The sequence below is a fragment of the Primulina eburnea genome, chromosome 12, assembly GCF_022965805.1.
Source record: "Primulina eburnea isolate SZY01 chromosome 12, ASM2296580v1, whole genome shotgun sequence".
NCBI classification, from domain to species: domain Eukaryota; kingdom Viridiplantae; phylum Streptophyta; class Magnoliopsida; order Lamiales; family Gesneriaceae; genus Primulina; species Primulina eburnea.
The window spans coordinates 31,455,763-31,476,565 of NC_133112.1; the positions used below are offsets into that span (position 1 = coordinate 31,455,763).

The 20,803-nt window shown below is 39.7% G+C and overlaps 3 protein-coding genes across 3 annotated transcripts; 1 reads left to right on the plus strand and 2 right to left on the minus strand.

Annotated features, from left to right (window-relative positions):
- Positions 1–6,282: 6,282 nt before the first annotated feature.
- On the minus strand, positions 6,283–8,681 carry LOC140806795 (uncharacterized). The gene is made up of 2 exons (XM_073163328.1): positions 7,502–8,681; positions 6,283–7,382 (listed from the first exon to the last, which is right to left on the minus strand). Exons 1-2 carry the CDS (start codon positions 8,679–8,681, stop codon positions 6,283–6,285), a joined length of 2,280 nt encoding a protein of 759 aa, XP_073019429.1.
- A 1,545-nt stretch (positions 8,682–10,226) lies between these two features.
- On the plus strand, positions 10,227–11,012 carry LOC140808407 (protein DMP9-like). Its single transcript, XM_073165532.1, is given in 2 exon segments — positions 10,227–10,571; positions 10,573–11,012. Coding segments are annotated over 2 exon segments (672 nt in total). The 5' UTR covers positions 10,227–10,244; the 3' UTR covers positions 10,918–11,012.
- Positions 11,013–11,207: 195 nt separating this feature from the next.
- On the minus strand, positions 11,208–13,123 carry LOC140807564 (intracellular ribonuclease LX-like). The gene is made up of 4 exons (XM_073164477.1): positions 12,900–13,123; positions 12,219–12,374; positions 11,761–11,953; positions 11,208–11,612 (listed from the first exon to the last, which is right to left on the minus strand). Exons 1-4 carry the CDS (start codon positions 13,065–13,067, stop codon positions 11,353–11,355), a joined length of 777 nt encoding a protein of 258 aa, XP_073020578.1. The 5' UTR covers positions 13,068–13,123; the 3' UTR covers positions 11,208–11,352.
- Positions 13,124–20,803: the final 7,680 nt, after the last annotated feature.

Below are 20,803 nucleotides of genomic sequence, written 5' to 3' on the forward strand. Positions count from 1 at the left end.
AGAACTCAGGATAGAGTAACTTGCATTGAACTGTCGATTTGGTGACTCGCATGATTCGCGAACAAAACTGTCTGAAGCACAAGCTAGTGAAACCCACAACACACACACACGACCACATTTTCTGGTCAAATCAAAATGCTATAAGGTGCTCGAAAAGGGGTATTTATGAATGTTGGGATGTGACTAATTGGATGTGGTTGAAACGCCCGCTGAGGCAGGAGATACCGGTTCGCTACTTCACCATCATTTTAGTAGTTTCAATACCCTCCCCTTTGTGTTTGTTTCATGTTTTGATTGTGGTCTATAACCTATTTTGCTTGAGGACAAGCAAAAGGTTAGTATGAGAGGGTTGATATGTGTGATTTTTACGTGTTTTATTGCATTAGTTTGTGTGTGTTTGCATTATGCTTGCATCCATTTCATTTACATTCTCATTCATTTTAGAGTAAACATTTGCATGTGATCATATCTCACTCGGGCGTGACGAATTTGCAGGAAAAATGGCCGAAAAAACGGAAATCGGAGCCAAGTGCTAAGCCAACAAGATTGTGTACAAAAAATTTGGCGCCCGAGCGGTAATTTTCTACCGCCCGGGCGCGAGAAGCGAGTTGCCGAAGAGACTTACAGAAAATGTGGCGCTCGGGCGGTGAAACTCTACCGCCCGAGCGCGAGAAGTAATTGTAGTAGCCCGAATTCCAAATTAGGTAATTAACGGATTAATGGTGATTAAGAAGGTTTAATGTGTAATTTTGACCGAGTCATGATCGGACGGACCGAAGATGGTTCGGTAGCAACGAAGAGATCGGAAGGTCCGAAGTGGGGTCGGTGGATCCGATCATGAGGTGTCAAGAGCAGCTGGACACGTGCAAGTTCGGACGGTCCGAAGTGTATGATCGGAGGATCCGATCATGAGCTGTCAAGAGCCGATGGACACGTAAGAGTTCGGACGTTCCGAAGAGGGTTCGGACGATCCGAACATGGCCTATAAATAGTGGTCGGATTTCCTCATTTTGACTCGCCAATTCAGAGAGTTCCATAGCATTTCAGTCGTTTCTGACAGGTTCTAGTCTTGTTCCGAGATTTGGGCACTAGCGGGGAGCTGCTGGTCTTGTAGCAGAGCTGTGCTCTAGTTGGGAGCTAGCGGCATCAGCGGGCTAGCGACGGACGAAGGTTTGGAATTTTATCAGTATTTATCTCAGGATTATCTAGTTAAGTCTGGTAGATAAGTTTAGTGATGGTTTTCACTTGATGAATAGGCTTGGATTAGACCTGTTGTCTGGTTGTTCCAGTAGATTAGGATTGCTGTGATAGAGGTACGAAAGTACTGTCCGAGATATCCTGGTTGAGTATACATTCATATATGTGTTGCATGATTATGTGGTGCATTGATATATGTCATTTGATGCATGCTATTATGTCACGTTTATTACTGCACGTTGCATTTCACGTTGAGCCGTATCTCCTTCGAGATAGCCTTTACTGTTGAGCTGTATCTCTTTCGAGATAAGCTATATCTTGGGGCCGCTCAGCCCTGTCTTGTGGACGCATGGACACCGAGAGTACACAGTGGCCGACGGGTCGGGAGGGCTTCGGTGGTCCGGGACATTTTAGGTCCACGTCTGTCTTATAGTGGATGCAGTGACCCAGAGGTGTACCGCGAGGCACTATCCACTTGGCGCCTCTAGACTGAGCATTGTTGAGATCCTCTTGTGATTCCTGTTTCTTGACTACCCCGGTATCATGATCATAGCATGTGCATTTCATATAGGTCTGTATACTCATACTTTTGTACTGGGCGTTCTTATCGCTCACGTCCTCGGTTTTGTTTATCTTGGACACCCCATTCCCACGGGGCAGGACTCAGGTTGGACAGCTCAAGAGGAGCAGGAGGAGGACGTTGAGTAGACGGTTGGTTTAGTTTTCGGTATTGTTCTATTCGATATGGTTGTATTGGATATTTCATTTTGAGTTATTCTAGACTTCAGTTGAGTTGTATAACTTTAGTTTGTTGATTTTTCCGCTGTTATCTCTGATTATTATTATTAAGTTAATCGCATGCTTAAGTTCTTGATTAGTAGGTGATTCTGGAACGGGTCACTACATTTATGGTATCAGAGCGATGCGTATGATTTTGGGATATAGATTCTGTTTTGGGATTTCCGTTGACCATTTTACTAGTTTCCTATTCTATGTTGTAGCAATGGCTGACCATTTTGATGACGAGAGTAGTCAGGGGAGTGTAGGTCGTTGGGGCGATCAGGACGATAGTAGGCGTCATCGTGACCGTGAACATCGTCATCGACGGAATGGTCCTAGGCGTTTCGATATGCATCGTTTCATGCAGATGGGGCCTAAGCCTTTAGTTGGCGGGGAGACTCCCGATGATGCGGAGGATTGGATAGAGCGCATGGAGAGTTGTTTCCGTGCATTCCAGTGCACCGAGGAGCAGAAGATGGAGACCCTTAGTTTTCTTCTCGAGGGCCGTGCTCGCAGGTGGTGGCGATCGACTTCTGCGCCGATAGTCCAGTCCCAGGGTAGAGCGACTTGGGTCGATTTCCGTGCAGCGTTCATGCAGCTGTACTTTCCTCCAGCCCTTCGCCAGGCCAAGACGATTGAGCTCCTGAATCTGAAGCAGGGTAGTATGTCTGTTGATGAGTATCAGCAGAAGTTTTTCGAGTTGTTGCCCTTCGCGCCTCATATCAGTGGCAGTTCTGAAGCCAAGTACGATCATTTCCTTCAGGGCCTTAACCAGGAGATTTTTGATCGTGTCACCGTCTGTGACAATCCTACTTCCTATGATGGGTTGGTGAATCGGTGTCGTCAAGCAGAGATCAGTCTCCAGCGTGGTAGGGCTATTTTTTTCTTCTAGACCTTCGCATACTTTGAGCCCTCGACCTCAGTCTTTCAAGAAGTCAGGTTCTTCTTCTTCTGGATCTGGATCAAGGTCTAGCGGTGTTGTTCGCTTTGGTGAAAAGAAGGATGCTTGTGCGCATTGTGGGAAGAACCATCCATCGGAGCAATGCCGATTAGCAGCGGGAGCTTGTTTTCAGTGCGGAGAGATGGGGCATATTAAGAAGAATTGTCCTCAGTTGCGAGGTGGAGCAGGATCTGGTTCCGGATCCCAGACGACTGTTCAGCAGAGGAGGCAAGGTCAGGCAGTGGGTAGTTCGAATCTTCGACCTCGTGCCCAAGGTCAGGTTTTTGCGCTGAACCAAGATCAGCCTGGGATGTAATTGTTATACAGTTGTAATGAAGAATATTTGCAGTGTATTACAATGGTGTTTTATTCTCTTGCCTAGATTTCGAGGACGAAATCTTTTTAAGGGGGGGAGAATGTAGTAGCCCGAATTCCAAATTAGGTAATTAACGGATTAATGGTGATTAAGAAGGTTTAATGTGTAATTTTGACCGAGTCATGATCGGACGGACCGAAGATGGTTCGGTAGCAACGAAGAGATCGGAAGGTCCGAAGTGGGGTCGGTGGATCCGATCATGAGGTGTCAAGAGCAGCTGGACACGTGCAAGTTCGGACGGTCCGAAGTGTATGATCGGAGGATCCGATCATGAGCTGTCAAGAGCCGATGGACACGTAAGAGTTCGGACGTTCCGAAGAGGGTTCGGACGATCCGAACATGGCCTATAAATAGTGGTCGGATTTCCTCATTTTGACTCGCCAATTCAGAGAGTTCCATAGCATTTCAGTCGTTTCTGACAGGTTCTAGTCTTGTTCCGAGATTTGGGCACTAGCGGGGAGCTGCTGGTCTTGTAGCAGAGCTGTGCTCTAGTTGGGAGCTAGCGGCATCAGCGGGCTAGCGACGGACGAAGGTTTGGAATTTTATCAGTATTTATCTCAGGATTATCTAGTTAAGTCTGGTAGATAAGTTTAGTGATGGTTTTCACTTGATGAATAGGCTTGGATTAGACCTGTTGTCTGGTTGTTCCAGTGGATTAGGATTGCTGTGATAGAGGTACGAAAGTACTGTCCGAGATATCCTGGTTGAGTATACATTCATATATGTGTTGCATGATTATGTGGTGCATTGATATATGTCATTTGATGCATGCTATTATGTCACGTTTATTACTGCACGTTGCATTTCACGTTGAGCCGTATCTCCTTCGAGATAGCCTTTACTGTTGAGCTGTATCTCTTTCGAGATAAGCTATATCTTGGGGCCGCTCAGCCCTGTCTTGTGGACGCATGGACACCGAGAGTACACAGTGGCCGACGGGTCGGGAGGGCTTCGGTGGTCCGGGACATTTTAGGTCCACGTCTGTCTTATAGTGGATGCAGTGACCCAGAGGTGTACCGCGAGGCACTATCCACTTGGCGCCTCTAGACTGAGCATTGTTGAGATCCTCTTGTGATTCCTGTTTCTTGACTACCCCGGTATCATGATCATAGCATGTGCATTTCATATAGGTCTGTATACTCATACTTTTGTACTGGGCGTTCTTATCGCTCACGTCCTCGGTTTTGTTTATCTTGGACACCCCATTCCCACGGGGCAGGACTCAGGTTGGACAGCTCAAGAGGAGCAGGAGGAGGACGTTGAGTAGACGGTTGGTTTAGTTTTCGGTATTGTTCTATTCGATATGGTTGTATTGGATATTTCATTTTGAGTTATTCTAGACTTCAGTTGAGTTGTATAACTTTAGTTTGTTGATTTTTCCGCTGTTATCTCTGATTATTATTATTAAGTTAATCGCATGCTTAAGTTCTTGATTAGTAGGTGATTCTGGAACGGGTCACTACAGTAATCCACAAACAAAAAAATACAGAAGATGTGGAGCTCGGGCGGTAATTCTCGAGCGGTACTTTTCTACCGCCCGAGCACCAGAAACCGCATGCACCAGGTATTCTACAGAGAGTGTGGCGCTGGAGCGGTAATTCTTTACCGCCCGAGCGCCACCTAATTTTGGCAAGATTTTGCAGCCGAATCTTTACCTTATTTTGGAGGGGTGGCTGATATGGGAAGGATTATGGCACGAAATAGAGATTATTCAGACATTATTCTGGAGCCACCACAAGTTGAAGAGAGGACTTTGCGCTTGGATTGAAGATTTGAAGTTTTCCAGGCGTCGTTCTTCGTGTTTTTCGTCAACGCTAGTATTTATCTAGTTTTTATCATTTGAACTTAGTTTTGCTTAATGTCACTATGAATTTAGTAGCTAAAATTTAATATTTGTTGGGATTTAAGGGGATCCTACCCCAAACTTTGATATAATTAATTTGCATCTCGATTTCTGATTTGTTCTTGATTATACTATTGTTTTTCTTCGTGTTGTTAGAGCGTAGCTAACTTTAACAACGTTTTTATATTGCGAGTGAGTTCGAGAGAATAACTTGTGATAGGAACGAGTAGTATAATCCGTGGATCTACAATTTACATAGACATATGAAATTGGATACGCGCCGATAGTCATAGTCCTTAGGGTCGAAAACTAGGGGACTTCATAGATCGAAATGCGATTCACTCTTGATAAATCATTAAAGACATTTAATTACTTCATTGAGTAGAATTAGTTTGGCATAACTCGAGAGAGTGTGTTCAATTGAATAGGAACTCCTGTCGGAAGCATATGATCATTATCGAATAAATTAATTAATTAACGAGGGGTAGGTGAACCGATATTACCAACAAATCCATTTCTTATTGAATTTTATTCAACCATTTTGGATACTATCTCTGATTATTAATTTAGTTTTGAATCCTTTATTATCTGTTAGGAACAGTAGTGTTAAAATAATCAAATCAATTTTCGTTGCTAAATATTCAATCACTGAAAATAATAATTGTTAAATACAGTCTCCAATGGAACGATACTCGTACTCACGTACACTATACTATTACTTGACATCGTGCACTTGCGATTAATTTTGAGCATACAAAATCATATTTTTATTGAGGATTCCATAGTGCAAGTTTTGTTCGATCAGTTTGCTAGGACCTTTGAGATGATTTTGTACAGTACGTTGCAGAGAGAGATGGGTCGAAGATCTTTCATGGACTGTGGGCTTTTTCATTTTGGGATCAGTACCACATTTGTGTCATTGAGTGTAAGAGGAAAATTCATATCATGTAGCCACCCTACACAGCATGAAACTACTTATGTCCCAATTAGTTCCCAGAACCGTTGAAAGAATGTCGGGTTAAAACCATCGGGGCCTGGGGACTTATCCGGTTTCATGTCGAAGACAGCTTCTTTAAACTCTTCTGTCGTGAACGACATTACCAATTTTTCGTTTTGGCTATCTGTGACAAAAGGTCGAACCTCATCTTACACTTCATATGGACTGTTAGCATCGGCAGAGAATAAGTTTTGAAAGTAATCATGGACCACTTCGCATATTTGACTCTGCTGATCTTCTTGCCAGTGAACATTGGCATCTTTGAGTCGATTTATCTTATTTGTTTTTTTCCTTGCCGATGTTGATGTATGGAAGAACCGTGTGTTCCTATCCCCATGTTTTGCTCTTTGGCGCCAATAATCTTCCTCTTGCAATAATAGAGCAGCAAGTCGTTCGTTAATGTCCTTGAAATCTTTAATGGAGTCTTCATCATGTTTGTCCCTCAATTTCTCCAATTGTTCCTTGCATTTTCTGATCTTGGCACGGAAATTTCCATCTACTCTTTTGCCCCATGGTTTCAGCATCTCCGAACAGGATTTAAACCTTCGTATCACATCTATCTCCTTGTTTCGCTCCAAATAATCTTCCATAATTGAATTCAGGTCAGGTTCTCTAAGCCAGCGGTTTTCGAAACGGAACCGTTGCTTATCTACAGCTATTTCTCTGACCTCTGTTTCGAGCAAGATCGGGGAATGATCTGACACCGGTGCATTAAGATTATGGAGTCTTGCCCTTGGGAATTTTTCTGCCCATGTCGGTGTACCCATAACTTGGTCGATCCTCTCTTCCACGAAATTTTCAGGACTTCTGCTTCTTTCCCACGTGAATTGGTGGCCGTTGAGCGGGATGTCCGTTAAATTACAATCATCAATGGCTTCTCTAAAGCCAAATATGAGCCACTGTGGGTGAGTAACTCTTCCTCGTTTGTCTTCAGTAGAAAGCATATCATTGTAATCGCCGATACACAACCACGGCAGGCTGGATTGTGCAGCAAGTGAGCGGATAAAGTTCCATGACTCTCTTCTTCGGTGCCTTTCTGGGAAGGCATAGTATCCTGTGCAGCGCCATTCTCCATGCTCTTCATCAGAAGCAATGAGATCCACATGATTTCTAGAGTAATTTACTATCGTGAAATCCACATATTTTCTCCAGAGTACCCCAATACCACCGCTGCGTCCTAATCTATCCACTGCAAAGCAAGTTTCAAAACCAAGCCGGACACGGGTGTCTTCGATCTTTTGTGAATGTGCTAGAGTTTCAAATAAAATAAGAATATCAGGCTTATGTACATGGACCAAGTCGCAGAGGGTAGGAATTGCACGGGGGTGGCCCAAACACCTACAATTCCAGCTTAAGATAATCATTGACCTTGGCAGGCCTGGTGACCAGGTCCTGTCGGTAGTAAAAGCTCGGTTTTGTTGTCTGTAGATACAGTGGAATGGTGGCCTTCAGTGACTTCCCGAAACTCGTCAACTTCCATTTCTTGTTGTTGGGCTTGGTTTTGGATTGGCCCACGTCTTCTTTTCCTCTCTTCTGTAATCTCCATCACGTGTTCTTCCCACCCACCTCCTAGAATTGAGGAGTTTGGTGGCTCAGTATCTCCACTTGAATTGTAGGATCCCATGATTGGCGGTATTACCGGTAGATTTAGCGTGGATTGTGGTGTGGTAATTTTGGTAATGGAGGCAGGAATCACGGATGTTTCTGGTAAAGTCTCCATGTATGATTTTTCTGTGCTTCCCTTGCCCAGTGATCCAGCTTTGTTTCCTAATAGGCCCCCTTGCTCATTGCGAAGCCATTTTTCTCCTTCATCGTCGACGGTACCTCGAGTTGTAGCCCTTAGCCATGGGCCCCATTCACGAATGAGCTGCTCCCCAGGTATAGAGAACATGAGTTCGCAGAATTTGTCGGTGTGTCCCAACATGCCACAAAGGAAACAAAAAGAGTTTAATTTCTCATACTTGAAATTTACTATGAACGACTCACCTTGGCCTTTCCGTATCTTCTTGTATCTTTTCAACGGACTTCGGACGTCTAGCATGACTCTGATTCTCATATATCTCCTCCAGGCGGTAGAGTTGTTATTCTCATCATATTCGAGAAAAGAGCCTATGAAATTTCCTAATTGTTTTCCAATACCTTCAGACATATACCCCACTGGCAAGTCATGAATTTGAACCCAGAATGCTATTGTGAATAGTGATACCGATGTCGGGATATCACCTGGGAGCAGCTGCCATAGGATTAGAAACTGGTTGTCAAATGACCTTGGACCGCTCTCCATTACTCGTTTGACGTCCATACCATGAAAAAACTGGAAAAGGTAGGTTTGAGATCCCAGATCAGTGATATTGACACCGCGCCCTGGCCTCCATATACTTGCGATTCGATTTGTCATCGCTATAAAATTGATCGGACGTTCTGTGAGGAAGCGCCCAACCAGGAAATGCTCCAGTTGCTGGGTCCCTTCCTGCCTCTGTGGAACCTCTAGAAGTAATTCCTCATCTTCATCGTTGGTTATGGAGAGACCCTCGAAGAGGTCGACCATTGTTGTTGAGTAGATGATTGATGTGGTTTAGTTGAACAATGAATTTACGTGCTTCTAGCCTAGGTATTAAATACATTTGTTCTATGTTCTATCGCCTTGAATTGTTGATTTTTCACAGTGAAAATCACGTCAAGCCAAATTTTGGTCAGTAAATAAATTTCATCTACAAAAGCACGTACATTTTCCAACAACTAAGTTGTATTTTCTCATGAGGGTGAGTCTGCATACAAAACACACAAAATTACGTTACACACTGGAAGTCTCCGAGAAAAGTTATTGATGCAAGATTAAAAACAATTAATTCAACCATGCATGCAACAAGTAGCACATTCATTGCATATTTCTGGATGCACGGACGCGTTTACGGCAGTCAATTGTCTACTTTGTGTGATAATGAATGTATCATACCAAGTTACAAAGATAGGAAAGATACCCAAACTGGGAAATGAGATGAGTTTCAGAACATTTTCTATTCGTGATGTTATTTAAACTAGCTAGCGCATTGATGCACACATATTTTTTTTTATAATTCATTTGATTTATATTTAAATGAAGATCTAAATGTAATTATAAGAAATAGTGATGGACTACACTACTAATGGTGGAGTCAGGTTTTTATTTCTACCTAGGCTAGAATTTTTTAAACCACGGTTGAGCTAATATTGACAAATGAAGTCCCCAGACTACCGGAAAATAAGACAATTTTATGTATAAAAAAAATCGGGAATAAACAAGCTACCCGGGCGGAGCAACACATGGCTCCGCCCGTGTACACTACAATTTGGATATATGAATTCAAAAAAAAAATAAAAAAAGAAAGAAAGAAAAAAACTCATATAAGAATTGAACCTTCAACTTAATACTTATAAACAAATGTTTTATCTACGGAGGTACATGTGATTTGCATTAAAGTTTTAATATTATATTATATATATATATAACTATTAAAACTGACCATGACACAAAAAGCAATTATTCTAAGGCAAAAACTTGTGTGAGACAGTCTCAAGAATCATATTTTGTGATACAGATCTCTTATTTGGGTCATCCATTAAATATTAGTACATTTTATGCTAAGAGTATTATTTTTTATTATGAATATCGATAGGTAGAGTTGACTCGTGTCACAAATAAAGATTTGTGAGACTGTCTCACAAGAAACGTACTCTTCCTCTAAATGTCTCAAACATAAAAATATATTGTAATTTCATGGCTGGGGAACTTTTGAACTTACTGTTAAGTATTTTTTTAAACAAAAATTCAATGTACTTTCGAACGTAGAAAACAAGTATTTTGGTAGAAATTTTTAAAGGGGACACCAAAAGATGGCGAAACATGTTATTTTGGAAACTGCAGGGGCTACGTTGATATTTCCAAAACAACTGAAGATTCGCAACCGTTCCCGCGACAAGTCCAACTAACTGTTAAAATTTAAATTTACAGTTGGTTTGTCTTTATAACCGCTCTATAATTCATCCTAAAGAATTACTTCAACAACAGAAATATTCCATGCTTCGATCCCTCTAATCATCTCGAAAACCGAAACTTGAAACACTTTTGAACATGGAGAACTCATCGGAGACTCTGGGAATCAAAATCTACGAAACATCGTCGCAACTCGACCCTCCGGCCCTCTACCCTTCGTCGCCCCCACCCTCAACCGCAATGGAAAACCCTCTCCCCTCAGGTGGACGGAAAAGAAGGGCAATGGCCAGCGGCGTACAGAAAACGCTCTCGAAAACGTCGTTGCTAGCGAACTTCCTCCCCACCGGAACCCTCCTCACCTTCGAAATGGTCCTCCCATCAATCTACTCCACCGGGGAATGCTCCCATGTGACAACCATGATGATCCACTCTTTACTAATCCTATGCACCCTTTCTTGCTTCTTCTTTCCATTTCACCGATTCGTTCCGCGGCCAAGACGGGAAACTGTACTACGGGTTTGTTACTCCGAAAGGGTTGGCTGTTTTCAAGACAGGGTTGGACGTGGCAGTGCCCAAAGAAGATAAATATAAGGTTGGATTTAGTGATTTTGTTCATGCCATGATGTCCTCGCTTGTGTTCTTGGCTATCGCTTTGTCGGATCATCGGGTCACCGGGTGTTTGTTTCCCGGCCATGCGGAGGAGTTGGGCGAAGTGATGCAAAGTTTTCCATTGATGGTGGGGATAATTTGCAGTGGCTTGTTTCTTGTCTTTCCCACCACCAGATATGGAATTGGTTGTGTAGCTGCCTAATTATAAGAGGTCACGGATTAATTTATTAAATTTTTTTGTCCTAGTCTTGAAATTTATCATAGAATTAAATGTCTTTTCTTGATTTATTTATTGATATTTCCCAATTAATTATATAATTAATATTTCAATTTCCCATGATTGAAGACACATATATACTACTTAATTCAATTTTAATATAGAATTTGTGTGAAAAAAAAAAAAGTTAATGCTACTTTTTCTAGTTATGCCTTTTAAGTTTCGAATTGTTAGCTTATATAAAGAACAACTGAACAAACAAACAAAAAAATACATGAATAAATTCAATATAATTAATGTGTGGAAACTGTTTATTTATATTACAACTCACGTACAAGCTAGAGATCATATTATATATACTTGAATCATGAACGTAATATATGTACGTAAATATTTGATCATATATACGTATATATTTGATCATAATTCATCATGCGAAATATTTGAATATTGGTCAGAAAAAGAAGGGAACTCGATATTGGAACCACATGATCTTCCATGTGGGAAAACTGGGCACTGGATGAAACTTGAAGCTGAGGAATCCACGCACATATAAACTTGGAAAAGCTGGTGATTTCCTGAGGAATCTATATTGCATTCTATGAATGGAGTGTATCCGACCCCGTCTTCGATTGCTTGCTTCATACTTTCCATGCTGTAAAATTTTCCAGGTCGAATTCCTGCGGAAAATTTACATTTTTCTTACTCAACTTACGTAAGATATTCAAATGTATCATCTTAGATATTTCAAAATCCTTTAGGATTTAATATATATACACGCGTATTTTAATTGTTCCGAGAATCGCTGGTATAAACAAAGAATCTCACCTGCATTTCCAAGGATTTGAAGCAAGTTGGCTCTTTTCTTGAAGTCAAGGGCAACTTGAAAATATGCATGCTGATCGAGGGAGGTGCATGTTCCATGTTTCTTCCACTCATGTCCCCAGAATCTTATCCCATCGGCGCTTGGGCATGCAAGGGTTGGCCAATCCTTGTGCATTATGTTCAACAGATCTGATATCTGTTCATTTCACATTAATTAACGGATTAGGATAATAAAATCATCGCATAGAGAACTTTAATATTTTTTCAAATAATATGGCACTGTACATGTCGAGGAGACGCAGAAAAATTGATTAAAATTGCTCACCAAAAAAAATATATAATGATAGTATTAGACTAAAACTAAAATTTAATAACATAAAATAATTACGATGACAAAGAATTAGCTCGCTAGGTGACATGATAAGTTTACATGTTGACTCTTTCGTGTAGCATAGGATTACCTGTGATTGGTCGAGTGAACTCTGGCGTTGACAATTGGATGGCCATTTACCATCGTCGTAATTGGGCCACAGGCCATGTATACTGAAATCTTCCGCAGGTTTTCCAGTCGTAGGATAGCAGCAACTGTGTCTCGAGTCGCAGTAAGAAGCTGGCCACTGCCCGCGAAATAATACCATCATTTCGATTTACATTCTTAAAATTATTACAAATTAAGCCAATTTTTTAGTGTAGAGAATAAACATTAATTGATTATACTAGACTCGATTTCTACAAAGAAAAAAAAATATGTCATGTATCGTTATCTTATCTAAGTATATTGATTTATTATTCTTATATTATGCATCATTCATCATCTCATCTATTAGTCAAGCAGTGCCAATGAGATTATTTAAGTGTTGCGTGATGATTCATATCTAGGTCTATTATTTCCGAGATACGGTCAGTCGTTAATGTCTAGTTGAAACATGCATAGATCGATGGAATCTGTACACTCCAATTGAGCCTCACGGGATTAATGATTATTATGGATTATATCTCAAGTTGAATTTCGAAAGAAATTTCGAATGTTCTCAATGGAGCCAAAAAAAACTTGAATGTGGTTGCCAAATCATGTTGTGTCGGAGCACAAAGAAAGGGTAACGACTTTCAAAACATATATTAATTTGAAGGCGAGAGCTAACCTGTTGGACGAAGTAGAAGAAATCAAAATCATGTGAAGAACATAAAATTGATAGACATATCGAAATGAAGATCTTGATGAACACTGAATTCTTGAATTCCATCTCCCAAGAAGTTGGCCTGATTGAATGTTGTTGGAGTAATATTGTTGTGTAATGCAAGCATTTCATATATATAATGGTAGCTCGCTAGTCTTTATGTATAAGCAAAGTTTTCGAATTCAAAGTGGAATATACGAAGCATATATATTATACATACATATATATATATGTATATATAAACATATATATATATATAGTCTTGATATGTTATACAATTATCGTGCACACTTATGTAAGCACCGATGAAATGACATTCACCTATTAGATGTGCAATTTTTTATGTTTCATTACATCCAATATGTGAGTGTCACTTTATCGGTGCACTGCTCGCATAAATGTGCACACATACATATCAAAACTATATATATGTGTATGTGTGTGTGTGTGATTTTCTATTAATTAGTCATATAAAAGTTATTAAATTAGAAGTCTATGTCAAATTAAAGAAGACAACGGCCAACGCGTTCTTTAGTTTCTCCCACCATTTATATTAAAATTATAGTTAATATTTATAGTAATTAAGTTTCATATGCATTTTATTGATGAATTAATTAAGTTCATTTGGAAAGAAAAACTTGGAAAATCCTTTTTTTCGTTTATCTTACTATTTAATAATGCCGAGATAAATTAAATTAGAGAAACTTAAAAAAAATTAGTCAAGTAAATTGGCATAATTCTAATTTTGGTTCTTTATTTAGTTAAATTTAGGTATTTGTGCAATAATTTGCAGCTCCTTTCGTAATTTCAGTCCTTTTATTGCTAAAGTGAATTCTTTTTATAAAACATAGATACAAATATTATCCTTACTTCACTGCTGATATTTAATTTCACAACCCAATCGAGTCCCGAAAGGAAAAAACTCGGCATTTTTTGATGTTTTTGTGCACGAAATTTGGCGTGAACGACAGGGGGACCGTTGCATGAATTTAGGAACAAGTTTAATTTGTCGATACGCTTTCTTATCCCGTGAATTGTCGTGCGTGCACGCTTTAGTGAAATGCGACCATTGTGAGCTACGTGATTGCGCGGCAATAAAAATCATGTTTTGGAGACATCCACGACTAGGGGTGTTCAAACTTCGGATAAAACCGAAAAAACCGAAAATCCAAACCGAAAAACCGAACACCGAACCGAACCGAAAGCCGAATTTTGTAATTCGGATATAAATGTTATAACCGAAGTTTGTTTGGTTCGGTTTTGGATTATATATGGCAAAACCGAAAAAACCGAAATTTCATTAAATTAATAATTTTTCTAATATTTTTATTTATATTATATATTTTGATATGATATTTAGTGAATGAAAAACAATTTTGAACAATTTTTAGTTGATTGTTATTTGTTTAATTAATTTAGACCTTTTATTTAAATATTTTACTGAGAAAACATATAGAAAGTTAACATATTATATTTTATAATATATTTATATTATTAATTTAAGTAATTAACCGACCGAAATAACCGAACCGTTTTGGTAGAAAACCGAACCGAACCGAACCGAAGAAAAATGGTTCGGATTCGGATTATATATTTCTAAAACCGAAATAAAAAACCGAAAACCGAATCGAACTGACCGATAAACACCCCTATCCACAACATCAATATGATATTCAAACTAACGTGGATGAGCCCTTTCAAGGCGCGGGAAAGCACGCGCCAGGAAAAAGGCGTGGGATGGGAGGCTCAACTTCATGGCTTGTCCGACTTCCATTTTTTAAAAATTTTAATTTTTTTTAAAAATTTTGCCAATAATATTAATAATTTAATAATTATAAAAATCTGAAATTAAAAACATTAATATGTGAGTCCGTGCCGACTTAGTGAAGTATATTTGGATACAATACAACCAAAATTCGTGAATTTGTATTTATGTGTTATTTTTTACTGTATGCCATTGATTTTTTACTGAATTAGCGAATCACATGATTTAATGATGTCGAGATATATGGAGAATAACTCCCAATAGAGCGTATAACAACTCTCTACTAGAGCTGTTAAAATAGTCTAAGTTTTTCGGGTAGCCTTGCTATGCCTCGCCCGCCAAATAGGTAGGTTGTGTTGGTAATTTCCCAACACGCTCAAGAGTGGGCTGCAGGTTGACTCAATCTAACATGTTGGTTCGTTTTGACGATTCTACAATCTGTTTCTATAAATAACATTATATAAACTTGTCATTCTTTCGAAAAATTCTCATACCTTAAACTAAAATCACAAAATTCTATTTATCATCAACTCATGTTTTTAAATCGCTCGAGGAATCAAGGTTCGAGAATTGATGCGATCCTGGTGAAATGGGTGAGCCGGGTCGGGAGCTCCACCGGATCTGCTATCAATACAATGATGGGAATAAGAGCAATGAGATATATCTCCGTAATATGGCTTCAGCTGTAACTTGCACACAATGAAAGAAACTCGTGAATGGGCGCCGGAGGGGTGTCCGGCGTGACCACTCCGATGCTTAAGTCAGCAGGGTACTCAAGCAATAAAACCAATGTAGCCAAGTGATGGCTGTGATATTGGTGTGATGAATCCAATGTAAATGTAAAGAGAGAACCTGATATTTATAGTATGAGGAGTAATGATGACCTCGTTCTCCGTGCTACCTACTAATTATAGTAGGACGGCTGAGCACACCCTATATTCTGACATGTCAACTCATCGGCACGGTGTCAGAGATGGGACAGTCGCCCACATCCTATTCTGCTAGTATACTCGAGTGCGGTGCTCATACCGAGGTGGCCGGGTAGAATGCCTCCCTGGAGATTTATACAAGAGCCCGAGCCTAAGATTGCCCGGAGAGTAGAGTATGGGCTTTCACCTGCCCGGCTCCAGAAGAATTCATCTGCAGACTCACTCGAATTTGGGAATCCATTTGATATTCCGGGTCATCCATGACCCGGGCTCTTACAAGGGTATCATCACACATCCCTTAAATAGTCGGGCTAGAGTCATACTCGCTGTCCCGATCAGTCATGCTTGGATTCCCAAAGAGACAATCAATTTTGTTCTATAAAAGCATCGGGGGTTTCATGTCTCTCAGAAATGAGATGAAATGCCGGAGTCTCGTGTCTCATGGACTTGAGATAAGATGCCGGGGCCTTGTGCCTCCCGGTCTTTGCATAAGATGCCAGGGCCTCATATCTTTCAGACTTAAGAATAGTCGAGGTGCGGAGCCCGAGCCAGGTTTGAGAACCCTGGGCTTATAAATAACCAAGGCGCGGAGCCTGGGCTTCATGAATGGTCGAGGTACGGAGCCCCGAGCCAGGTTTGAGAACCCTGGGCTTATAAATAACCAAGGCGCGGAGCCTGGGCTTCATGAATGGTCGAGGTACGGAGCCCCGAGCCAGGTTTGAGAACCCTGGGCTTAATAGATAACCAGGGTGCGGAGCCCTGGCCTTCATAAATGGTCGAGGTACGGAGCCCCGAGCCAGGTTTGAGAACCCTGGGCTTATAAATAACCAAGGCGCGGAGCCTGGGCTTCATGAATGGTCGAGGTACGGAGCCCCGAGCCAGGTTTGAGAACCCTGGGCTTAATAGATAAGCAGGGTGCGGAGCCCTGGCCTTCATAAATGGTCGAGGTACGGAGCCCCGAGCCAGGTTTGAGAACCCTGGGCTTAATAGATAACCAGGGTGCGGAGCCCTGGCCTTCATAATGGTCGAGATACGGAGCCCCGAGCCAGGTTACGGATCCCTGGACTTAATATAATGTGCCGAGGCCTCATACCTCCCAGACTTAAGATATAGTGCCGGATGCCGGGGCCTCATACCTCCCGGGCTCTGAATATGAGTGCCGGATGCCGGGGCCTCATACCTCCCGGGCTCTGAATATGAGTGCCGGGGCCTAGTATCTCGCGGACTTTGAATATGAGTGTCGGGTCCTCCTATCTCCCGGACTTAAAAGATTTTGTTTCTCCTGCTATATTAGTTTTATTAAAAACCAAATCACTAACCTGGAAATACTGAATCCGAATTCATTTTCGATAGAGTGAAATTCTCTAGTTGAGCTAGACTACAGCTGTATGCTACTGAGTACATAGCAAATACTCTTCCACGTCAATCCGGAATAGCTGCTGAGCTTCGAGCTCATATAAAATCCACATATAAGATCTGAATGCCGAGCTGGTCGGACTTCTATGTTTGCCAAGGAGAGTTGGGCTTACTGTGGTGCCGATCTAGGTCGGACTTGCTTCGAATGGAAACCATATCTACGTCTTGAGCTCAAGTTTCCCACAGACGGCGCCAATGATGCGATCCTGGTGAAATGGGTGAGCCGGGTCGGGAGCTCCACCGGATCTGCTATCAATATAATGATGGGAATAAGAGCAATGAGATATATCTCCGTAATATGGCTTCAGCTGTAACCTGCACACAATGAAAGGAACTCGTGAATGGGCGCCGGAGGGGTGTCCGGCGTGACCACTCCGATGCTTAAGTCAGCAGGGTACTCAAGCAATAAAACCAATGTAGCCAAGTGATGGCTGTGATATTGGTGTGATGAATCCAATGTAAATGTAAAGAGAGAACCTGATATTTATAGTATGAGGAGTAATGATGACCTCGTTCTCCGTGCTACCTACTAATTATAGTAGGACGGCTGAGCACACCCTATATTCTGACATGTCAACTCATCGGCACGGTGTCAGAGATGGGACAGTCGCCCACATCCTATTCTGCTAGTATACTCGAGTGCGGTGCTCATACCGAGGTGGCCGGGTAGAATGCCTCCCTGGAGATTTATACAAGAGCCCGAGCCTAAGATTGCCCGGAGAGTAGAGCATGGGCTTTCACCTGCCCGGCTCCAGAAGAATTCATCTGCAGACTCACTCGAATTTGGGAATCCATTTGATATTCCGGGTCATCCATGACCCGGGCTCTTACAAGGGTATCAAGAATAATTGTCGTTTGAGATTTAGAAACGGAGCAGTTATTTATCATTATAATCATTTTTATTGAATAATCGCTATAGAAATCGCACGCATAGCCGGGACATTGTGTAATTAATGTAAAAAAATTAAAAGTAAATCATAATAATTACTTCTAAAATCATGTAGTTTCAAATGTTGTGGAACATGACAACTATCTGGCTAATTTCAATCTTCTAATTTAAGTTGGAAGATTAAAAACCAATACAAAAACTCTTATTTGACTGTTTCACAGATTAATTTTGTGAGAATTGTCTTCAACTTAACTCGAGCCATGAAAAAACATTATTTTTCATAATTAAAATATTAATTTTCTTTGTAAATATTAACCGAATCCATAATTTCAAGAAGATAAATCCAAGAGATCGTCACACAACCAAAACCAAGAGTGGGTCTCATGTGAGACCGTCTCACGGATCTTAATCTGTGAGACGTGTCAACCCTATCCATATTCACAATAAAAAGTAATACTCTTAGCATAAAAAGTAAAACTTTTTCATGGATGACCCAAATAAGATACTCGTCTCATAAATACGACCCGTGAAACCGTCTAACACAAATTTTTGTCCCAAAACCAAAGCATCAGTCCGTTTGTGAGCTTTCAATGCCAGGTTGTTTAATTTGGACCCATCAAAGTTGTCCTTTCAACTTCAAAGTTTAGACACTTCCGAATCTCGTTAATAAAAATTTGGTCTAAAGTATCGGAATTAGCCCACTTTTAATGAGGAATGACATATATTCGATTATTTCAATCACGTCCTTAAATTATTCTAATGGTCATTATTGATTAAAATGACTGGGTCCCACCAACAAAATAATTATAAACAAACTTTAAAAATTGGGAAAGTTGATAAATCTAATATTTGGATGAAAATATTTGAAATTCATGGTTTAAACGTATTTTCATTTTTTTAAAAAAAATCAAATTCATCATCCTACTTATTTACACAGTGCACTACAATTAAATAATCACAATTAATTTCAAATCTTTATAATAATAGAGTCATTTGAAATTCATTATGATATGTATAATTATAGTGTAAATAAATAAAACAAGAATTTTAATTTTCTTATTTAATTTATTTAACAATGAAAATACATTCAAAATCATGGATTTCAGATTACTAAATCCTAATGCAACCTTGGATTTGGATAATTGATGGTTTATTCATGGGTTACTAGTGTCTTTATTCTTCTCATGTCATTTTAACCAGATTCGCGATTGAAAAAGTAATTCTAATAATAATAATAACAAAATGGGGCAAAGAAAAAGATGGTCAGCATGGTAAAATGGGGAAAAACATTATAAATACTTTATACTTATATCTCCTAATGATTTCCGATTAAAATAGAATAAAATAAACAAAAAAATTGGAAGTTGATATGTTGAACTTAATTAAGGACAACAAGTTATTTAGTAGTTTACAAGTTCTTATACTATGTCAATTGTCAAAAATCAGCTCTTAAATTTTTTGGCCAAAATAAGTTCTCGTACGAAAAAAAATTTTGAAAGAAGAGAAAAACAAATTAAATGGGATAACGAAAATAAATTTGAAGATTATTTAGGATACAAGAACAAAAATTGAGGTTATTTTATAATGCATATATTTACATTATCTTAAAAGAAATAAGTTTATATTACTATTTGGGGCAAATTTTTTTTTTTTTGGTTGTTGATGCAATTGGGCAGAGGATAGTAGAATTCTAACACAAGACTATAGGATCTTAGGGTCTTTTCTTTGCTACTAAGTTCATTTATCCTTAGCCATTTTGTGGCAGTTTTGCTGTGTTTTTTCTTTGCAAAAATAGCCCACTTGCATGTATTTCAAATTTATATATGGCAAAAACTTGTGTGAGACGGTCTCATGGGTTATATTTGTGAGACGGATCTCTTATTTGGGTCATCCATTAAAAAGTATTACTTTTTATGTTAAAAGTATTACTTTTTATTGTGAATATGGGTGGGGTTGACCCGTCTCACGGATTAAGATCCGTGAGACGGTCTCACATGAGATCTACTCTTTATATATATACAGAAACCATATTTTTAGAAATAAATCACAGGAACCATGATTTCTTATTTGAAATGATATTATAAAATCTCTCAGTGCCGTTTATAAAGTTAATGTTTGGTTTTTTTAAGGTAAGATCTGCCAACACTTTTCCTTGCTTTTAAATTGATTATGAATCTTCGTCTTTTGGCTGCTCAAAACCTCACTTCTGTCTTAGTTATTACATGTATATTATAACACAAAGACACAGAAACTGCATGAAATTTAAATTGAATTTTTGACGGATTTTTGTATATAACAAGGTAGGTGCTGATATATATGGCAGTCCAAAGTAACTGGATGGTTCTTTGTTGAGAAGACAAAAGCAAAGCAAATGTTGGGTAAATCTGAGAAAAGATGCTTAGCTTGTCGAGGGTGTTGTTCCATACACCTTTAATTTATTCATCCTTATGAGATTCTTCCTTTTTACAGCCTTAAATCTACTTAGATTTTATGATTGGAATGAATCTAAAACTCTTGAATGAATTCTGGGCCCTCCATTCTTTATGCCTTAAATTCCCTCCAAATTCTATAAAGATTATATTTAGAGAAATGGGAAAATATGTAGTTCACACTTCACCAAAAATAGAGTTGCTATATAAATTTCGTAGTCCCTTTATTTTCATTTTCCCAAGAAAACATGGTCCTATACATCCATAGTGCTTTCATGTTATTCATCTGCATAGGATTATTAGCGTTTCAACCACATGAAGTTTGCGCCTCAAGAAGAGCCGCCTTTGAAGTAGTAGCAAAGAATCCTCGCGTGCTCGAGGGAGTTGATGCAAACAACATGGATTTGGACAAGAAACAGGTGCCGGTGAACAAGAAATTC

What these genes read in the sequence shown, in the direction of transcription:
- LOC140806795 (XM_073163328.1), bottom strand. Translation starts at nt 8,681, where the DNA reads ATGGTCGACCTCTTCGAGGGTCTCTCCATAACCAACGATGAAGATGAG. An exon ending in TGGTCACCAGGCCTGCCAAG is followed by an intron (nt 7,383 to 7,501) that starts GTCAATGATTAT and finishes TTGAAACTCTAG; the next exon opens with CACATTCACAAAAGATCGAA.
- LOC140807564 (XM_073164477.1), bottom strand. Translation starts at nt 13,067, where the DNA reads ATGAAATGCTTGCATTACACAACAATATTACTCCAACAACATTCAATC. An exon ending in TCTTCTACTTCGTCCAACAG is followed by an intron (nt 12,375 to 12,899) that starts GTTAGCTCTCGC and finishes TTTCGCGGGCAG; the next exon opens with TGGCCAGCTTCTTACTGCGA. An exon ending in TCAAATCCTTGGAAATGCAG is followed by an intron (nt 11,613 to 11,760) that starts GTGAGATTCTTT and finishes AATTTTCCGCAG; the next exon opens with GAATTCGACCTGGAAAATTT.